This window comes from Nyctereutes procyonoides, unplaced genomic scaffold (assembly GCF_905146905.1).
Source record: "Nyctereutes procyonoides isolate TBG_1078 unplaced genomic scaffold, NYPRO_anot_genome, whole genome shotgun sequence".
In the NCBI taxonomy this organism is placed as follows: domain Eukaryota; kingdom Metazoa; phylum Chordata; class Mammalia; order Carnivora; family Canidae; genus Nyctereutes; species Nyctereutes procyonoides.
In genome coordinates this window covers 50,553,992-50,572,927 of record NW_026575131.1, presented here as the reverse complement: position 1 = coordinate 50,572,927, position 18,936 = coordinate 50,553,992, and the positions used below count along the sequence as shown (strand labels likewise).

At 49.2% G+C, this 18,936-nt stretch overlaps 1 protein-coding gene across 7 annotated transcripts in view; it reads left to right on the top strand.

The window, feature by feature from the left end:
- Positions 1 to 18,936, top strand: part of DNM2 (dynamin 2) — an 89,379-nt gene that overhangs the window by 15,845 nt on the left and 54,598 nt on the right. For all 7 annotated transcript variants that reach the window (XM_055342609.1, XM_055342606.1, XM_055342608.1 and 4 more), the window contains exon 2: positions 17,588 to 17,661. In XM_055342609.1, the coding sequence (XP_055198584.1) occupies positions 17,588 to 17,661 (74 nt within the window). The remainder of the gene's footprint in view (positions 1 to 17,587; positions 17,662 to 18,936) is intronic.

The following is an 18,936-nucleotide window of genomic DNA, read 5'->3' as shown; positions in this document are numbered from 1 at the left end:
ATGCACTCAGCAAAGGCTGCCAGGCTGACACTCTGTTGGTTGCCACTGAGTTAGGCTGGGACTGGGAGACACACACAAGTCAGGCACATCACAAAGAAATGGAGGCTGGGACTAAGATCAGGGTCATGGAGGGGACAAGGCAGAGGGGTGAGGCTGTAGGAGGGCAGGGTGAGGACAGGCTGCAGTCAGAGGCCCCGGGCCTTTCTGGGAGGGTTTGTGTAGATTGGCAGTGGTTTCTCTCTCTCTCTCTCTCTCTCTCTCTCTCTCTCTCTCTCTTTTTAAGATTTACTTATTTGAGAGAGAGAGTGCATATGAGCGGCGGTGGGGGGGGGGTGCGGTCGCAGAGGGAGAGAAGCAGGCTTCCTGCTGAGTGGGGAGTCTGACACGGGCTGGATCTCATCATGACCCTGAGATCAGGACCTGAGCCGAGATCGAGAGTCAGCTGCTCAACCCACTAAGCCACCCAGGCGCCCCGCAGTGGTTTTTACCTTAAAGATAGATGAGGGGCTTGCTCCGTTCTTGGTACCTGGGTTGTTCTGGTGCTCTTTACTTTAAAATAGCATTTTTACCAAACTACAATTCACATACCATAAAACTCATCATTTTATTTTATTTTATATTTTATTTTATTTTATTTTTATTTTATTTTATTTATTTTTATTTTATAAGATTTACTTATTCATGAGAGACACACACAAAACTCATCCTTTTAAAGTACTATTGGAGGGGTGGTGATCGTGTGAGGCTGGCTCAGTTGATAGAACATGGATGGGACTCCTGATCTTGGGGTTGTGAGTTTGAGACCCAAATTGGGTGTAGAGATGACTTAAAAATAAAATCTTACCAAAAAAAAAAAAAAAGTGTACTATCAGGTGGTTTTTAGCATCTTCACAGAATTGTGCAGCAATCACCACTATCTAATTTCAGAACCTTTTCATGCCCCCAGAAGAAACTCTGGGTTCATCAGCAGTCATCTCCCACCCCCAACAACTCCCAACCACTAGTCTACTTTCTGTCTATGAATTAGCCTACTCTGGATGTTTTGTATCAAGGGAATCCTACACTTTGTGGTTTTTGTGTCTGGCTCCTTTGACTTTGTGCAGTGTGCTCAGGTTCATCCTTGTGACTGCACAAATCAGAACTCGATTCCTTTTCTTGGCTGAATAATATTACACAGTGCAGTTATGCCACCCTGTGTTTATCTGTTCCTCAGTCGACAGGCATTTGGCTCCTTTCCACATATGGCCCTCAGGAATAATGCTACTGTGAACATTTGTGTACAGATTTTTGTGTGCACATGTGTTCATTTCTTTTGAGTCTCTGTGTGGGACTGCAACTGCTAAGCCATATGATAATCCTTACATTTAACCTTGAGAAAGTCCTAGATAGTTGTCCACAGTGGCTGCCCCATCTTATGGCTAACCAGTGCTGTAGGAAGGTTCCAGTTTTTCCACATCTTTGCCAACGCTTGTTATAATTTTGAATTTAGCCTTCTAGTGGGTTTGAAGTGATATTTTGCTCTTGTTTTTTTTTTTTTTTAAGATTTTATTTATTTATTCATGAGAGACACACAGAGAGGAAGAGACACAGGCAGAGGGAGAAGCAGGCTCCCTGTGGGGAGCCTGATGCAGGACTCGATCCCAGGACCCCAGGGTCACGACCTGAGCCGAAGGCAGACACTCAACCACTGAGCCACCTAGGTGCCCCAAGTGGCCTACTCTTAATTTCAGCTCAGGTCATGATTCCAGGGTCCTGAGATTGAGCCCTGCATCAGACTCTGTGTTCAGCAGGGAGTCTGCTTAGGATTCTCTCTGTCCCTCTCCCACTATCTCTCCCTCCACTTATGTTCTCTCTTTCTCTCTCTCAAATAAAATAAATACATCTTTAAAAAAAAAAAAAGATTAGGGAGAGGGAAGGGGCCGAGGAAGAGGAAGAAGCATAAGCAGGGAACCCAGCTTGGGGCTGGATCCCAGGACCCTGGGTTCTTGACCTGAGCCAAAGGTAGACTCCTCACTGACTGAGTCACCCAGGCGCCCCTAAAATAAATAAACCTTAAAAAGAAAGTACATTTAAAAGCAAGGGTTCCCAAATCAAACAAACAGAATTGGATACCTATTGTTTGCACCTCCTGCTCTCCGCCTCCCCCCCCCCACCCCCTTTCTGGCAACTACTGATCTATTTTCTGTATCTCTGAATTTGGTGGTTTTTTTCTTTGTTTAAGATTTCAGATATAAGGTGGATGAAAAAGTATTTGTCATTGTCTCATTTGACTTAGTGTAATGCCCTTTGGATTCATGCATGATGTCAAAAATAGCAAGGGGATCCCTGGGTGGCTCGGTGGTTTAGTACCTGCCTTCGGCCCAGGGTGTGATCCTGGGGTCGCGGGATCGAGTTCCGTGTCAGGCTCCCTTTGTGGAGCCTGCTTCTCCCTCTGCCTGTGTCTTTGCCCCTCTCTCTCTCTCTCTCTCTCTGTGTGTGTCTCTCATGAATAAATAAATAAAATCTTAAAAAAACTAGCAAGATTTAATTCTTTTTTATGGCTGAATAATATTCCTGTGTGCGCGCGCGCGCGTGTGTGTGTGTGTGTGTGTGTAGACACCACAATTCCTTTATCCATTCATCTACTGATGGACACTTAGGTTATTTCCATATCTTAGCTATTGTAAATACTCTTCTATTTTCTTTTAAACATGTTATAGTTTTAGCTCTTACGTTTAGGTCTCTGATTCATTTTGAGTTAGTTTATATATCTCATGAGGTAGGAGTCCAACTTCATTCTTTTCCATGTGGCTGTCCAGGTGTCCCAGTACTATTTGTTGAAAAGATTTAGATCAATTTGGAGAGTATTGCTATCTTAACAATACTTAGTTTTCCAGTCTATGAACACAAGATGTCTTTTTCATTTATTTAGGTCTTTAATTTATTTAAAAAAATTTTTTTAAGTTTTCAATGTAATTTTTTTTTTACCTTTTTTTTTGTTAGATTTATTCCTAAGTATTTTATTCTTTTTGGTGCTATTGTAAAAGGAATTATTTTCTTAATTTCATTTTCAGATTGTTTATTGCTGGTGTATAACAACATAACTGATTTTCGTGTATTGATCTTAGATCTTGCAATCCTGCTGAACTCATTTATTATCTCAAATGGGTTTTTTTGTGCTGTTGTTGTTTTTGGTAGATTCGTTAGCAGTTTCTTTCTTTCTTTTTAAAGATTTTATTTATTCCTGAGAGACAGAGAGAGAGAGAGAGAGAGAGAGTCAGAAATATAGGCAGAGGGAGAAGCAGGCTCCTCACAGGGAGCCCGATGCAGGACTTGATCCTCGTACTTGGATCATGCCCTGAGCCAAAGCCAGAGGCTCAACTGCTGAGCCACCGAGGCATCCCTGGTTAGCAGTTTCTATAGACATGATCATGTCATCTTTGAATAGTTTCTTTCTTTCTTTGGATGCACTCATTTCATTTTCTTGTCTTATTACCTTGGCTAGAACCTCCAGACAATGTTGAATAGAAGTGAGAGTGGACATCCTTCTCTGGTTCCTGATTTTAGAGGAAAAGCTTTAAGTGTTTTACTATTAAGTATGATGTAAGTTTTGTGCAGATGACCTTTATCAGATTGGGATAATTCCCTTCTATTCCTAGTTTGTTGATTGTTTTTTCTTTTTCATGAAAGGGTGTTAGATTTTATTAAGTGCTTTTTCTGCATCTGTTGAGATTGTTCTGTCATTTGCTTTTTTGTTTTTAATTTTTATTTATTTATGACAGTCACAGAGAGAGAGACAGAGAGAGAGAGAGAGGCAGAGACACACAGGCAGAGGGAGAAGCAGGCTCCATGCACCGGGAGCCCGACGTGGGATTCGATCCCGGGTCTCCAGGATCACGCCCTGGGCCAAAGGCAGGTGCCAAACCGCTGCGCCACCCAGGGATCCCTGTCATTTGCTTTTAATATGGTGTATTGCATTGATTGATCTTTGGATTTTTGGATCATTATAGTATTCCTGGAATAAATCTCACTTGGCTGTGGTCCATAATCCTTTTTATATGTTGCCAGATTTGGCTTACTCATATTTTATTGATATTTTTGTGTCTGTATTCATAAGAAATATCAGTCTTATTTTCTTGTGATGTTTTTGTCTAGCTTTGGTATGAGTATAATGCTGGCCTCATAGACCGGTTAGGAAGTATTCCTTCCTCTTCTACTTTTTGGAAGAGTTTGTGAAGGACCAGTGTTAAACCTTCTTTAAGTGTTTGTTAGAATTTACCAGGGAAGCCGTTTGGACCTTTGATTTTTTTTTTTTTTTTTTGTGGGAAAGTTTTTGAGCATAAATTCGGTCTCTGCTTGTTACAGGTCTATTAAGATTTCTTTTTCTTATGTATTTTTAAAGATTTTATTTATTTACTCATGAGAGACACAGAGAGGCAGAGACATAGGCAGAGAGAGAAACAGGCTCACCACAGGGAGCCTGATGTGGGACTTGATCTCAGGACTCCAGGATCACGCCCTGAGCCGGAGGCAGATGCTCAACCGCTGAGCCACCTAGGTGTTCCTTTTTTTTTTTTTTTTTAAAGATTTTATTTATTCATTCATGAGACACACACAGAGAGAGGCAGAGACACAGGCAGAAGGAGAAGCAGGCTCCATGCAGGGAGCCTGATGTGGGACTCGATCCCGGTTTTCCAGGATCATGCCCTGGGCCGAAGGCAGACACACTTAACCTCTGAGCCACCAAGGTATCCCACTGTTTCTTTTTTTATTTTTAAGATTTTATTTATTTATTCATGAGACATACAGAGAGAGAGAGAGAGAGAGAGAGAGAGAGATAGGGAAAGGGAGAAGCAGGGTGCATGCAGGGACCCCAACTTGGGACTCGATCCCGTGTCTCCAGAATCACACCCTGGGCTGAGGGCAGTGCTAAACCGCTGAGCCACCCGGGCTGCCTTCATTTACGTTATTTAATTTTTGGCATAGTGTTTCTTTATAATCCATTTTTTATTTCTGAAAGGTGGGTAGGTTCCAGATTTTAGTAATTTGAGTCCTCTGTTCTTGATTCATTTAGTTAAGATTTGTCCATTTTGTTAATCTTTTCAAAGAACCAACTTGGTTTTGTTGATTTTTCTCTATTTTTCTATTTCCTGTCTTGTTTATTGCCTCTGTAATCTTTATTATTTCCTTCTTTCAGGTTGATTTGGCTTGGTTTTCTTTTTTTCAAGTTCTTAAATGAAAGATTAATTTTTTATTTGAAACCTTTCTTTTTTTTAAATTTTTATTTATTTATGATAGTCGCAGAGAGAGAGAGAGAGGCAGAGACACAGGCAGAGGGAGAAGCAGGCTCCATGCACTGGAAGTCCGATGTGGGATTCGATCCCGGGTCTCCAGGATAGTGCCCCGGGCCAAAGGCAGGCGCCAAATCGCTGCGCCACCCAGGGATCCCTGAAACCTTTCTTTTAAAAATTTCTAGGGATCCCTGGGTGGCGCAGCGGTTTGGCGCCTGCCTTTGGCCCAGGGCGCAATCCTGGAGACCCCGGATCGAATCCCACGTCAGGCTCCCGGTGCATGGAGCCTGCTTCTCCCTCTGCCTATGTCTCTGCCTCTCTCTCTCTCTCCCTGTGTGACTATCATAAATAAATAAAAATTTAAAAAAAAAAATAAAAAATAAAAAATAAAAATTTCTAAAAATGTTTGAAGATTTATTTATTATGTAATTGACATACAACAACCTGCAGTCTGTCTTTTACTTTTTATTTTTTGTAAGGTTTTATTTTTAAGTCATACCTATGCCCGGGCAGCCTAGGTGGCTCAGCAGTTTAGCACTGCCTTCAGCCCAGGGCCTGATCCTGGAGTCCCAGGATTGAGTCCCACATCAGACTCCCTGCATGGAGCCTGCTTCTCCCTCTGCCTGTGTCTCTGCCTCTGTGTGTGTGTCTCTCATGAATAAATAAAATCTTACAAAAAAAGGTCATACCTGTGCCCAGTGTGAGAGACTTGAACTCATGACTCCAAGATCAAGAGTTGCATGCTCAAAAAAAAAAAAAAAAAAGGAGTTGCTTGCTCTTCTGACTGAGTTGACCAGGCACCATTTTTTTTTAAAGGTTTATTTATTTATTTGAGAGAATCGGCATGGGCAGAGGGGCAGAGGGAGAGAGAGAATCCCAAGCGAACTCCCCACCAAGCATGGAGCCCAGTGTGGGGCTCGATCTAACAACCTGTGAAATCACGACCAGAGCCAAAACCATGAGTTGGAAACCAACACACTGAGCCACCAGGCGCTACGCATCCCCTTTATTTTTTTATTTTTTATTTATTTTTAATTTTTATTTATTTAAGATAGTCACATACACACAGAGAGAGAGAGAGGCAGAGACACAGGCAGAGGGAGAAGCAGGCTCCATGCACCGGGAGCCCGACGTGGGACTCAATCCCGGGTCTCCAGGATCGCGCCCTGGGCCAAAGGCAGGCACCAAACCGCTGCGCCACCCAGGGATCCCTCCCATCCCCTTTAAATATAGGTGCCTACATCTGTAAATTTTTCTGGGCATATTGCTTTTACTGAACCTCTAAGTTTTGGCCTATATGTTGTGGTTTCATTTTCATTTCATCTCAGAGTATTTTCTTATATTCCTTATGTTTTTTTCTTTGACTCACTGTTTATTTAGGAGTGTGTTGTTGTAAATTTCCACATACTTGTGAATTTTCCCAAATTTCCTTTTGTTACTGATTTCTTACTCCATTCCACTCTTGCCAGAGAACATACTTTGTGGGATTTCAGTCCTTTGACATTTATGAGTCTTGTTTTATGGTCTGACCTCAAATACAGCCTATCTTGGAGAATGTTCCATGTGCCCTTGATAAGAATGTGTATTCTGCTGTTGTTGGGTGGAGTATTCTGTGCAGGTTTGTTAGATTTCATTGGTTTCTGGTAGCATTCATATCTTCTGTTTCCTTGTTGATCTTTTGTCCAGTGTTTTATCCATTATTGAGGATGGAGTATTGACCTCCCTCATCTACTGCTGTTGACTTGTTTCCCTTGTCTCATGCTCTCTCTCTCTCTCTCTCTCTCTCTTTTTTTTTTAGATATATTTATTTATGAGAGAGAGAGAGAGAGAGAGAGAGGCAGAGACATAGGCAGAGGGAGAAGCAGGCCCCCCTCAGGAAGCCCAACGCGGGACTCTGATTCCAGATCCTGGGATCATCTCCTGAGCCAAAGGCAGACACTCAACCACTAAGCCACCCAGGCATCCTTCTCATGCTCTCTTTATGACTGCTTGGTAGTCCTCAGTACAGCCCAGCCCTACCAGGTCCACTTCCTCTCCTGCATGAGCTTTTGGTTTCCCCCTCCTGACAGATGCTTGGGGTAAAGTGACAGGTCTGTGCATCTGCTGTGCCCAGGGCTGAGCCCTAGAAGGGGTTTGGTGTGTTGGAGTGGGAGCAGATATAGAATTGTCTTGCCAGGTCTGCCAGGAAGGACTGTGCCAAGGTCCTTCTTGACGTGCCAATGAAGGTCTCCCTTGATGCCATCACCCTTATCAACCAATCTTGTGGAAGAGTGTCCTATGTGTGCCAGGCATGGGCCTCATGTGACTTGTCCTTCTAATCTTGCTGACAACCTGATGGGGTGGGCACTGGTACTATCCCATTCTTATAGATGGAGAAACTGAGGTCCGGGGAAGTGAAGGCCCTTGTTCAGGTCTCACAGTGAGGCTGTGGCTGAGCTGTCCAGCTGCAGCCTCTGTACTCTCCCCGCTGTCATGATCTGCTGGCCAGTTTCTCCTTACAGGGAGCTATGACTGACTGTCCTGTCTTCAGAGTCCAGGAGCTTCTTTCCATCTTTGTTTCTGGTGCTGTGACCAGGATGGTGCTGGCAGATGGGGACAGAAATGAAGCCAGTTGGGTTGGTGCCTCCCTGGTTGGAGGGTGGGGTTGTTGTGTGTGGTGTTAGCTTAGGTGGCTTTGGTCCAGGTGACCAAACCTCTCTTGTAGCTTCAGTTTCCCCATCTGAAAAGCAGGATTGGTAAGAGCCGCTGTGAAGGTGGAATGAAGACTTGTGTGCACAGAGCTCAGCTCAGTTCTGTGTTGCATGCACCCTGGAGATGCCATCCCCTCTTACCATCTGCTCCCCAACACCTGTTGTGTGCCAGGGACCGTGCTGGGTATGGGACAGTGAACAAAGCAGACCGTTTAGAATGGGGACCCGTATGCAGGGAGGAAACCTGGAAAGGGGATAGAGCTCATTCTGGGGAAGCACTCAGGGGATCTCTCCTGATACATGCCGGCCAGCCAGAGTCTGGAGGAAGAGTGGAGGGCTCTGTGAGGGGCACCTGGTGGCAGAGGAGCCCAGGAGTAGACTGATGGCATCAGGGCCTGGAGGCGGGAGCCAGGGAACCAGCAGAGAATGGCAGGGAGGTGATGGGGCATTGGTGTTGGACCTCATGGCCTGCGAGGAGGATACTGGTTTTGTCCTGCATTTGCTGGAAGCCACAGGTGGGTTTTAAGCATGTGAGCAGCATGATCTGACTTGTGTTTTAAAAACTCTTGCTGGCTGCCAGGCTGAGAACACACGGAGCAGTGGCAAGTATGGGGCATGGAGGTTTGGGGAGCATGGCTGTGACCCAGGGGACTCAGCCTAAGGGTCTGGGACTTTGCAGGGGACAGGGGGTGGGGTGGGATGTGTTCAGGCATGTTGAAGGCAGGATTTGCTGAGAAATCGGCTGTTGAGGGTGGGAAAGATAGGGCCTGAGAAAGGGTGGTAAGGCCATCCTGTCTTGTGTGACACTGTCTGGACAGTTCCTTGCCCTATCATTTGGGAGGGGCTCTGGGAAGGAGATTGGGGAAGACACACACCCATTCTCCTATTTGAAGAAGGAGCCTGCAAGGAGGATGATTCTGGAATGCTGGGAGTGTGGTGGGGTACTGCCTGGCTTTGTTTTCTGCCTATTTACATCCTGCCCGTGGATTCAGTGGGGCTCCTCGGACGGTGACCTACGCAGAACTAGGAATCCATATGTGGCCAACCAGGCCATAGAGGTGCAGTGGGGACTCACTGACGCCCCAGCCCCTGCACTGTCTTCTGTCCTCACCACACCCCATTTTATAGATGAAGAGCCTGGCCCCAGGACCTTGCTGCCAAGGTCACACAACTGGCATGCAGCTGACGTGGCCGTGTGACACCATCTGTCTGTTGCAGGGTAGAGCAGTGGGGATGCTCAGGTGGCTCCCAGGAGGGCAGAATGAAGAACTTGGGTGCTCAACTGCCAGTGTTTTGTCTGTCGCCTATGAAAATGCTGCTTGCCTGGCTGACTGATTGCTTTGGTGCTTCTCAGTACAACTGAAAAGTTAAAAATTAATATATAATTATTTAATATATAATCAAATATAAGATTTAACATATGTATATATATTAATATATATATTAAAGATTTATTTATTTGAGAGAGAGTACACAAGCAGGGGGAGCAGAAGACACAGGAGAGGCAGGCTCCCTACTGAGCCAGGAGCCCAACACAGGGCTGGATCCCAGGAACCCTGGGACCATAACCTGAACTGAAGGCAGACGCTTAACTTACTGAACCACCCTGGTGCCCCCAAAATTGATATTTACCTGTTATAAAGGTTATGAAAAAGTTGTGGAAGACCAAAATTCAAGTCATGTAGGAAACTGTCAAAACAAAGTTTTTCCATTTGCATTTCATACAAAACTTCCATCAACGGTCATGCATCCCCTCCAAGTTTATTGTCCTCACACAAACAGAAAATTAAAGGGGCATTAAAAGGGTTTTTTGGAGGACACAGTCTGTTTTGTGTATCACACGTTGCTTTCAGCACTGCGGCCTGGATTGCCTCCCAGGCCAGTTTCAGGATTGATTTAGCCAATTCCATGCTGATGGACATCTAAGTGGTTAACAGATTTCACCCTGGAAAGCACTGCCACAGGAAGAGGCCGTCCTTGCGGACCCAGTCAGGGGAATGAAAATAGGGTGACGAGGGGCAGGGGTGTCCGTAGGGGACAGTTAAGCCTCTCAGAAGAGTTGATATTGAATTGAATCCTTTTTTTAAGAAAAGATTTTATTTATTCATGAGGGACACAGAGAGAGAGGCAGAGGGAGAAGCAGGCTCCCTGTGGTGAGCCTGATACAGAGCTCAATCGAGCCAAAGGCAGACACTCAACTACTGAGCCACCCAGGCATCTCCTGAATTAAGTCCTGAGTGACCACAGGAAGCCAGGATTGTGGAAAGGCTCAGAGGAGATGGTCATTCCAGGCAGATAATCAGCACGTGCAAAGGCCCTGCACAGAAGTAGGTTTGGCCTGTTTTCTGTACCTTGGCCAGCAGTGTGGTTGAGGGAATGTGTGAGGGTGGGAGTGAGGGAAAGGAAGAGACAGGGCAAGTACTTAGGGCCTTGGAGGCTATTGGGAACACTTTGGAGCAGGAGAGGGTCATAATGTGATTCATATTGTGTCCAGTTCTCCTTTGTTGACATAAGGCAAATGGTCTCTTTCAGGCACCATGGTAAGAACTTCGCAAATCCAGGGACACCTGGGTGTCCCAGCAGTTGAGCATCTGCCTTTGGCTCAGGCGTGATCCTGGAGTCCTGGGATCGAGTGCCACATCGGGCTCCCTGCATGGAGCCTGCTTCTTCCTCTGCCTGTGTCTCTGCCTCTCTCTCTGTGTCTCTCATGAATAAGTAAATAAAATCTTTTTTTTTTTTTTTAAAGAACTTTGTAAATCCTTCCAACTACTATCTGAGGCAGGTGACATTATCCCCACCTAACAAATGAGGAAACTGAGGCACAAAAAGGTGACCAGACCTGCCCTGATAGTCCAGAAAAGAATGGGCAGTTCCTGGATTCCAGCTGGGGTCCGAGAGGCCCATGAACCACAGCTGCTAGTCTCTGTGGGCCACTTCCTGCTTTTGCTCCTGGCCTGGCATCCAAGTGAGACCTTGGAGCAGGTGACCCTATGGCTGAGAGCCAAAGGTGGGGCTGGATCTGGAACCTGCAGGATTCCTGAGCAGGGAGGAGGCTGCCTGGAATTTGTGAATGGGTGGCACCAGGAGTGGGATTGTGAAAGTCAGCAAGACTGCCCACCCCCACCTGAGCCACTGTCTCATTGGACAGTGGCAGGTTTGATCCTTCATCCCACAGATGTCGGTCACCTGCCTCTGTATTGAAAGCTGAAGAGGGACCAGAGAACGTGCCAGGCAGAGGACCCTGCTCCCGTGAGGCTGCCACTCTAATGAGTGGGTGGTGGGGAAGGGACAGACCATAGCCCTATGAACACATCAGTAAATTGGAAGATGCCAGTAATGAGAAGAATCAAGCAGGATGGTATATGATAGAGCAGGACATGCTTCATATTCAGGGGGTGCCAGGTGGTGGGTACAGAAGTGATGGTTTGGCCAGGAGTTGTTGGCCTTATAAATGTTGCAGGAAGAGAATTCTAGGCTTAGGGAACAGCTAGTGCAAAGGCCCTGAGGCAGAACTGTACCTGTTTGGGGGGGAACATAGCAGGGAACTGTATAGCAGGTAGCTGAGTGAGCAAGGGTGACGGTTGGTGGGTGACTGGGCAGGTTGTTTGTGCAGGGCCTTGTGGGCCTCAGAGAGGACTTGGGATTTTACCCTGAGGGAGGTGGGAGCCTTGGGAGGCCTCCGAACAGAGGGGGGACATGCTCTGACGTGGCATCCAGAGACGCCCTGTGGCCACTCTGGCAGTGGGAGTGGGTAGCCTGAGAGGCAGCAGCAGCCCTGGTCCAGGCAAGCACGGATGTCCTGCATGATGGCCTTGGATATGCAGAGAAGTGGGCCAGTTCATGCTCCATCTGGAGGTGGAGCCAGCAGTGCTTGCTGCTGGGCGGGGTGGGAAGTGAGAGGTGGGAAGAGCCCTGGGTCTATAGTCTGAGTCATTTGGCCTGCCCTTTGGGGTAACCACAAGGACACAGTGGCACCTGCCTGGGGCCACTAAGTGCGGGCTGGGCTCTGGGTGACCAGTGATTACTGTTGGATGGTGTCCAGATGGATGGTAATGAGGCAGGGACTGGGTGGGGACTGGTGGAGGATGTAGACTAGATGGCGCTCCAGAGGCCAAGCGATGAGCTCTACCTTTGTTCTAGCAAAACCACAAAGGAGGCCCTGGGGCTGTGGGGGTATTGGGGGGGGGGCTCTGCCTCGTTGACATCCCACCTGTGTTCCCATCACAGCTCTGCTCCTTCCTCGCTGAGTTGCCTGGGCATGTCCTGAAACTCTGAGCCGTAGTCTGCCTATCCGGGAAATGGGGGTATCGCCCCTGGTGTCGTTCTTTTGGGTGTTGCTAGAGGGTTTGCTGAAATGTTGCCAATGATGGGGTTAGAATTGGGCTAGGGAGGCAGCCAGTGGTCCGTATATGGGCTCTTATTAGGCTGAGAGAGTGAGCTGGGTACAAACAGGTCCCTGGAGCATGGGCCTCCTTCTGAGGGCTCTTCCTGCGGCTGGTGTTGTGTTGAGGTCTCATAGCCACACTGAGGCTTTGAGCGACCCCCATGAGGATATGGTGATGAGGAAGGGATCCCAGCCTAGGGCACTTGCTGGGCCTCCTGCCATCATGCTGCTCGGGCGAGGGGTGACCTGGCCCCTTAGCAGCTCTGACTCATCCTCTGCTGGCTTATCTGTTTGTTTTCCCTCCCCTGGGAAGGCGTCCACCTGCCCACTCATCAGCCTGCGTTTTAAGCCTCCATTGTTCCCTCAGGCAGGCGTCCCCACCCCTAGCCTAGAAGCCAGGGGGCCTGGTGGGATCTTATGCTCTGTTCAAACAACAGTAAAATAAACAGCTGGGGCTTCTGATCTGCCCCTGGTGCTGCCTCCTGTTGTGCCTTTCCCTCCCTGACCACTTTTCCCCTGGGAGCCCTCATTACTTCCTAGGGAGAGGTGGCTCGTTTTAGGGCTTGGAAACTCAGGCTCCAAGAGGGTGAAGTGACTTGTGCAGGTCATGCAGCCAGCGGGGCCTCCCTGAAGGATGAGTGGCATCCTCTCATCCCATAGATGGCCGTGCTAGTGCCCAGAGAAGGTGGAGACCTTCCTAGGACCACACAGCTCATGAGGGCGGGGCTGGGCTTTGAACCCAGGCTCTCTGGTTCCAGAGTCTGTATTCCTCCTGGCCACTCAACAAACATCTAATGAGCACCTGCTGTATGCCAGGCACTGTTCTAGGTGTTGACGAGTCAATAGTGACTAGACCAGGTGAAGTCGTGTGCTGTCACAGGACTGGACTTCCTGTTGGAGGCCATGTAGTGGGAATGAGAAGGGATATGTGTTGCGGGTGGGGTGCGAGACACTGCATCTCCCCATGGGTGAGTGGGCAATACCTGTTGGGGAAGGATTTCCTGGCAGAGGGAGAAGTTCCTGCCAAGGCTGGAAGCCAGAAATGCAGAGATCCCAGAGGGGAGGATGCAAGGGTGGGGTGAGGGTGGTGGGATGGGCAGGTAGAGGACTGTCAAATGTGGGATGGATCCTGTGACGTCAGGAGGGAGGTTTGGAGCCCCAGTCTTGGCTTTAGAAAGAGAACTGTCTGTAGCCCCAGAAGGAGAATCCTGGGGCCAGACCTGGGCCTGGTGCAGAAATGGTCATGGTTAATACTTACTGAACCCTGACTCTGTGCCAGGGAACGGTAGAGACCCGGGATCCTGTCCTGGGGAGTTTCATGGTGAAGAGGGATGGGTAAGCAGATGGGTGGGTTGGAGTGTGAGTGGTGAGGGAAAAAATGAGGGTAGGAGGGACATAGGGAGGGGGTTGAAGCTGTGAGCGAGGGTGGGAAGTCTCTGTAGGGAGGTGTCCTTTGACACCAGAGCTGATGGGGGGGCCTGCGTCATGGGGGGGGTGCCTCTTTGGTGCCCAGCTGACCCCTGGGGTGGGCAGAGCTACTCCATCTTACTCACCAGGAGACCCAGACGAGAGAGACAGGGAAGTTGGCCCAAAGTCACACCACGTGCAGGGCAGCCTGGTTGTACAGCAGCCCTCATTGCAGGGGTGGGCGGGTTGGTTCAGAGTAGAGGAAGCAGATGACTGAGGCTTGAGAGTTGACTCTAGATGAGTGGGCAATGTTCCAGGCAGAGCTACTCGGGGAGGTGGTGGCCTTCCCAGGGGAGGGAAGGCCCTGAGAGCTACTCCTGCTGCCTTGTGTCAGGAAACCATCTGGGTGGGTCTGGGAGCGTAGCTGTCCGACAGGCCCTTCCTCTGGAGCCTCTTGGGAATTTCTGGGGAGTTGCTTTTGGGGGGAATGTTGGTGCTCTTTCCACTCTGCAGTCTGAGAGCTTCTGGAAGCACAGATGGAGGAATCCAGGGTGACTGGCGCTCCCAGCCTGGTGTGCAAGGCTGCCCCTCGAGTCATGCCACCTTTGCCCGGGGCTGTACCCTCCCATCATCCTTCCCTCTCACCGCCAAGTCCCAGCCCCAGAAAGCTGCCTTCCCTGCATGTGCCCAGAGCTTTTGGAGTGCTTTTGGGGTTCTGTTGGGCTTCATGCTGGTCCTCTTCTCGTTCTTCTGAGGCTCTCATTGTCCGTTGTCTGTGGCATTACCATTGTCCTTGTGGTGCCTGGCCCCCTAGATACGCCCAGAACAGTCACAGGACAGCATGTGCCAATACCAGTGACCGAAGGCTTGACCCTGGCTGGGGAGATGCCAGCGGCTTTTGAGTCAGATCTGTGGGCCCAGATGCCGGATGACCTGGAGGTCAGAGGCCAAACCCCATGAATTTCAGTCCGCATTCCTACTGCTCCCTGAGGCCTAGTGACCTTATTTTTTTTTTTTTAAATAAATGCATACACTCAGGAAACCACCGGACAAATCAAGATAGAGGATGTTGTCATCATTCCAGAAAGTTCCCTTGTGCCCATTCTAATCAGTTCTGCAAAGGGAACCAACTGCTCTGATTTCTATCTCCAGAGACTAGTTTTGCCTGTTCAGGTGTCCCCTCTGACTCAGCAGGAGAAACAAGGGCATATGTCTACAAGAGGCATGTATGAAAATGCTTATAACAGCTGTATGTACATGACCCCAAACTGGAAAGACCCCAAATGTCCCATCAACTAGAGAACAGATGAGCAAACTGGCCCGTCCATGCCAGAGAGCACGGGTCAGCGGTGAAAAGGATCCTGGGTCAGTGACACACACAGCATGGAGGAAGCACAGAGACCGGTGTGAGGGATTCGTTCCTCTGCTTCTGTATTGTCCGGTCACTGACCCATTCTGTTGCCTCGAGGAGGTGGAGTGGGAGATTCTGGTGAAGGACGCATACACTGTCACTGCTGCCGTCACCACTTCTGTGTCGGAGGGATGGTATGGATGGTTTCCAAGACACTGTGGCTCTGATGTGCAAGTGGTTGCCTTGCCTCTCAGCCAGGTGACCTGGGCCTCTGGGAAGGTCAGGGTCAGGGCCATGTGTGGTGCCTGAGAGGTTAACAGCCACTAACAGACCCGGGAGAGCCTGGCATCTGGCGCGAAGTGGCTTTGCTCTCCTGGAGACCCTGGGATGCCCCCTCTGGCAGGGGTCATGGTGAAGAACTGACTTTAGGGTCTGGTGATCTGGGGGCCTCCTTGTTGTTTCCCGCCCTGCCCATTCTATACCCCAACATGTAGCTCACCTCGTTTCTCCTTCTCAGAGGGGCCTTTACTGACCATCCCAGCTCCCAAGCTCTCTTACCCCCATAGTGTGTCATCTTTGACTGCCCCCATTCCATGGGCCCCCATCAGCATGTCCACACAGTGTTCCCAGCACCTCCATCATGCTCCTTGGGTGACACCTGAGGTGTAGAGGGTGACTCTGCTGCCAGGGGCCGTGGGCTTCGTCTTCCTGGGGCTCATGAGTGTCCTCGGGGGGTTCTTCGCTGTCTCTCAGCCCCTCCCACCCTCCATGGTTGTGACTGTCTGTCTCCTAAACTGCTCTTAGTTCTGTCCGGTGTCTTCCCACTGCTGTCCAGTGTCCTTGCCAGTCTTGGTCCAGCCACTGTCATTACACATGCGTGTACCAGTGTGGATGCCTCTAGCCTGCCTGCCTCTGGACTCCCACCCTTGCCTTGGCAGCCACTAGAGGGTTCTTTTAAAACCACACGCCCTAAAAGCACCCATAGTTAGAATCCCGAAACCCCATCTGGCTGCCTTGCTCTAAGAATGACGACCAGCCTCCTCACTGTGATCTCCAGCACCACAACCACGCTACCCCTCTCTGGGCCTGTCTGCTTGAATGTGCCCTGCTCTACTGTTCTGGCTGTGCCCCTGTGGGGCGTTTGGAGCTCTGCTGCCCCTAGTCTCACAGGCTGGGCTACAGTTCCCTGCAAGTGTGTGGGGCCAACCTTACAGGGTCACTGCCAACAAACACCCTGGGCACAGCCAGTGGAGGTGCTGCAGAAGTGCAATGGGGCTGCCCACAGGTGGTCCTGCATAGTGTATGCCAAAGTGCACCTTCTCCCTGGAATGCCCACTGGATTATTAGCACATTCCTAGGGATTATGACAACTAGTCTGGGCTGAGAACCAGTGGCCTCCTCTGCGGCCTTTCAGGCTCCCAGCAGGGGTTCTCAACACTAGTAGGTGCCCACCTGAGACTCTGGCTGTCACAGTTCTGGGGAGTGGGATGGTGGCCATGGCTCTACACTGAGAACCCCAGGATGCTTGTCTTGTTGTATATGGGCCACACCTGCCTAGTACCACTTCTCCTGTGTCCTACACAAATTTCAGATAATCTTTTTTTTTTTTTTTAAGATTTTATTATTCATGAGAGACACAGGGAGGGAGGCAGAGAGACATAGGCTGAGGGAAAAGCAGGCTCCCTGTGGGGAGCCTGATATGGGACTCAATCCCAGGACCCTGGGATCACAACCTGAGCCGAAGGCAGATGCTCAACCACTGAGCCACCCAGGCACCCCACAAAGTTCAGATAGTCTGAACATTTACCTAGGTGCAAACCTTGTTTGAAATTCTCTGACCCTAGGGATGCCTGGTGGCTCAGCTTTATCGAGGGATTGTTTATGTATTAGGAAATCTACCCATTTCAAATGCCAGGATATTTTTAGTAAATTTTCAGTAAATGTTAAGTAAGCAGCACCGCAGTTAAGTTTTAGAATGTTTCCAGCACCTTAGAAAGCTCCCTCCTCATTTCCTACCCCTGGGCAAGCACCGATCTACTTCCTGCCTATATCTATCGATTTGTCTTTGGGGGACATGAAACACATCATATTTTGTCATCAAATACTTTTATTTAGTCTTTATGTCAGACATATGGCATTATATTTATTACATGTGTGTAGGAAATGGAGTGATCTCTTTTGGGTGGTAGTGGGGAGATTGTTCAAATATCTGTCAGTGAAAGGGCTCTTTGGGTGTGCTGGGCTTGGAAGAGAGCCAGCCAAAGGGAGATAGTTCCATTCATCAGCAACCTTCTTTCCAGTCCCTCCTCTGCCCCTTGTCGCCTCAGGACCCTCTGAGGTCAGAGCGCTCCCCAGTGCCTGGCTGGGACTGGTGTCTTTGGTGACATTGCCCCAATTGCAAGACTGGATTGCTTCACATGTGTAGTCACACTTCCTGCCCCTCAAGCCAGCCGAGTGAGTAACTTCTCTCCTTTTCCTCCCACAGGGACTTCCTTCCCCGAGGTTCAGGAATCGTCACCAGGCGGCCTCTCATTCTGCAGCTCATCTTCTCAAAAACAGGTACAGTGGGACCGCTTGCTGCTGCAGCAAGAAATGAGCGTGGATGCAGTGCCCAGCAGGAGTGAGGCGCTGATGGCAGTGTCTGGGGTCTTGGGCTGTCATTTGGGGGTTGAATTTGCATTCTCCACCTGTGTAGCATAGTTGAAGCACAGCTGAGTTGACACGGTGAAAGGGCTCTTTGGGCACGCACCCGTGTCCATCGTCAAGGCTAGGCTGCTAGGTGCCATGTTTGCTTGCTAGGCTGTGGATAATGCATTTTTGCTGAACGCTTTCAAAACTAGTAGCAGACATTGTGACATGTCAACCCAGAATGCTTCAGTGTGCCTCCTCTCTCACTAAAGACACCTTCCTACAGTCACAGAACCACACCCAAGAAAAGTAATTGTCCCTGCATGCTCTCTGATGCCCGGTCCATACTCATGTTGCCAGTTGTCCCCCAGAGAGCTTCCCTGGCAGGGTTTTCAGCTGCTCTGATCAGTCCCCTGAGACACTCCATTGTCCTGTCCCCTTCTTTGTTAGAGTAGCATCACCACCATGTCTGTTTTGATCATGACATGTTTTGATCATGACATTGGCTTTGGGGAGAGGCCCATCCATTGAATATAGAATAGTCCCCTTGTAGATTTTTTTCCTGTCTTCCTCCTCAGTGGCCACGGTTTATCTCTATTCTTTCTACAAGTATCTGGCATGAGGTGGGCATGTCTCTGGGCATAAAACCCACTGAGGCCTCCTGGGAAATCATCTCAGGTCATAAGCTGGAAGGGGCCAGGAGAGCTCTCTGGGCATGACCTCTCCTCTCTCCAGAGCCCTGTGTGGCCTCCATGCTGCTTTCCCACTGACCTGGAATATTAGCCTTGGTTGATTCAGCATTCAGTGGGCGCCAGCCTCACTGCGCAGCCCGGTTAAACACACCCGTGCTAGGAAGCCACCTGACACCCCCATTTCATGGGGAAATTGAAGCTTATCCAGGCCACCTCCTGGGCCCCAGATCCACTGGGCCCCAGATCCAGGTTGGGCACAGGCCAGTCAGACCTCAGACCCTGCTCCTTGCTGTGCCCCAGTCACGGGCTCTTTTTCATCTTTGACTCCGCCCTGCTCCTTGGGAGGGGGCGTGGCTCCAATGAGAGGCGATAGCCGATTGGCCCGCACCTCCTCTCTCTGAGCTCTGCCATGTCATAGGCCACAGGCGGGCCAATGGGCCGCTTCCTTTGGATTCAGGTGTCCAATCAGCTGGCCCAGGACTATCAGCCGCGGAGCCACGGTTTCAGATGATAG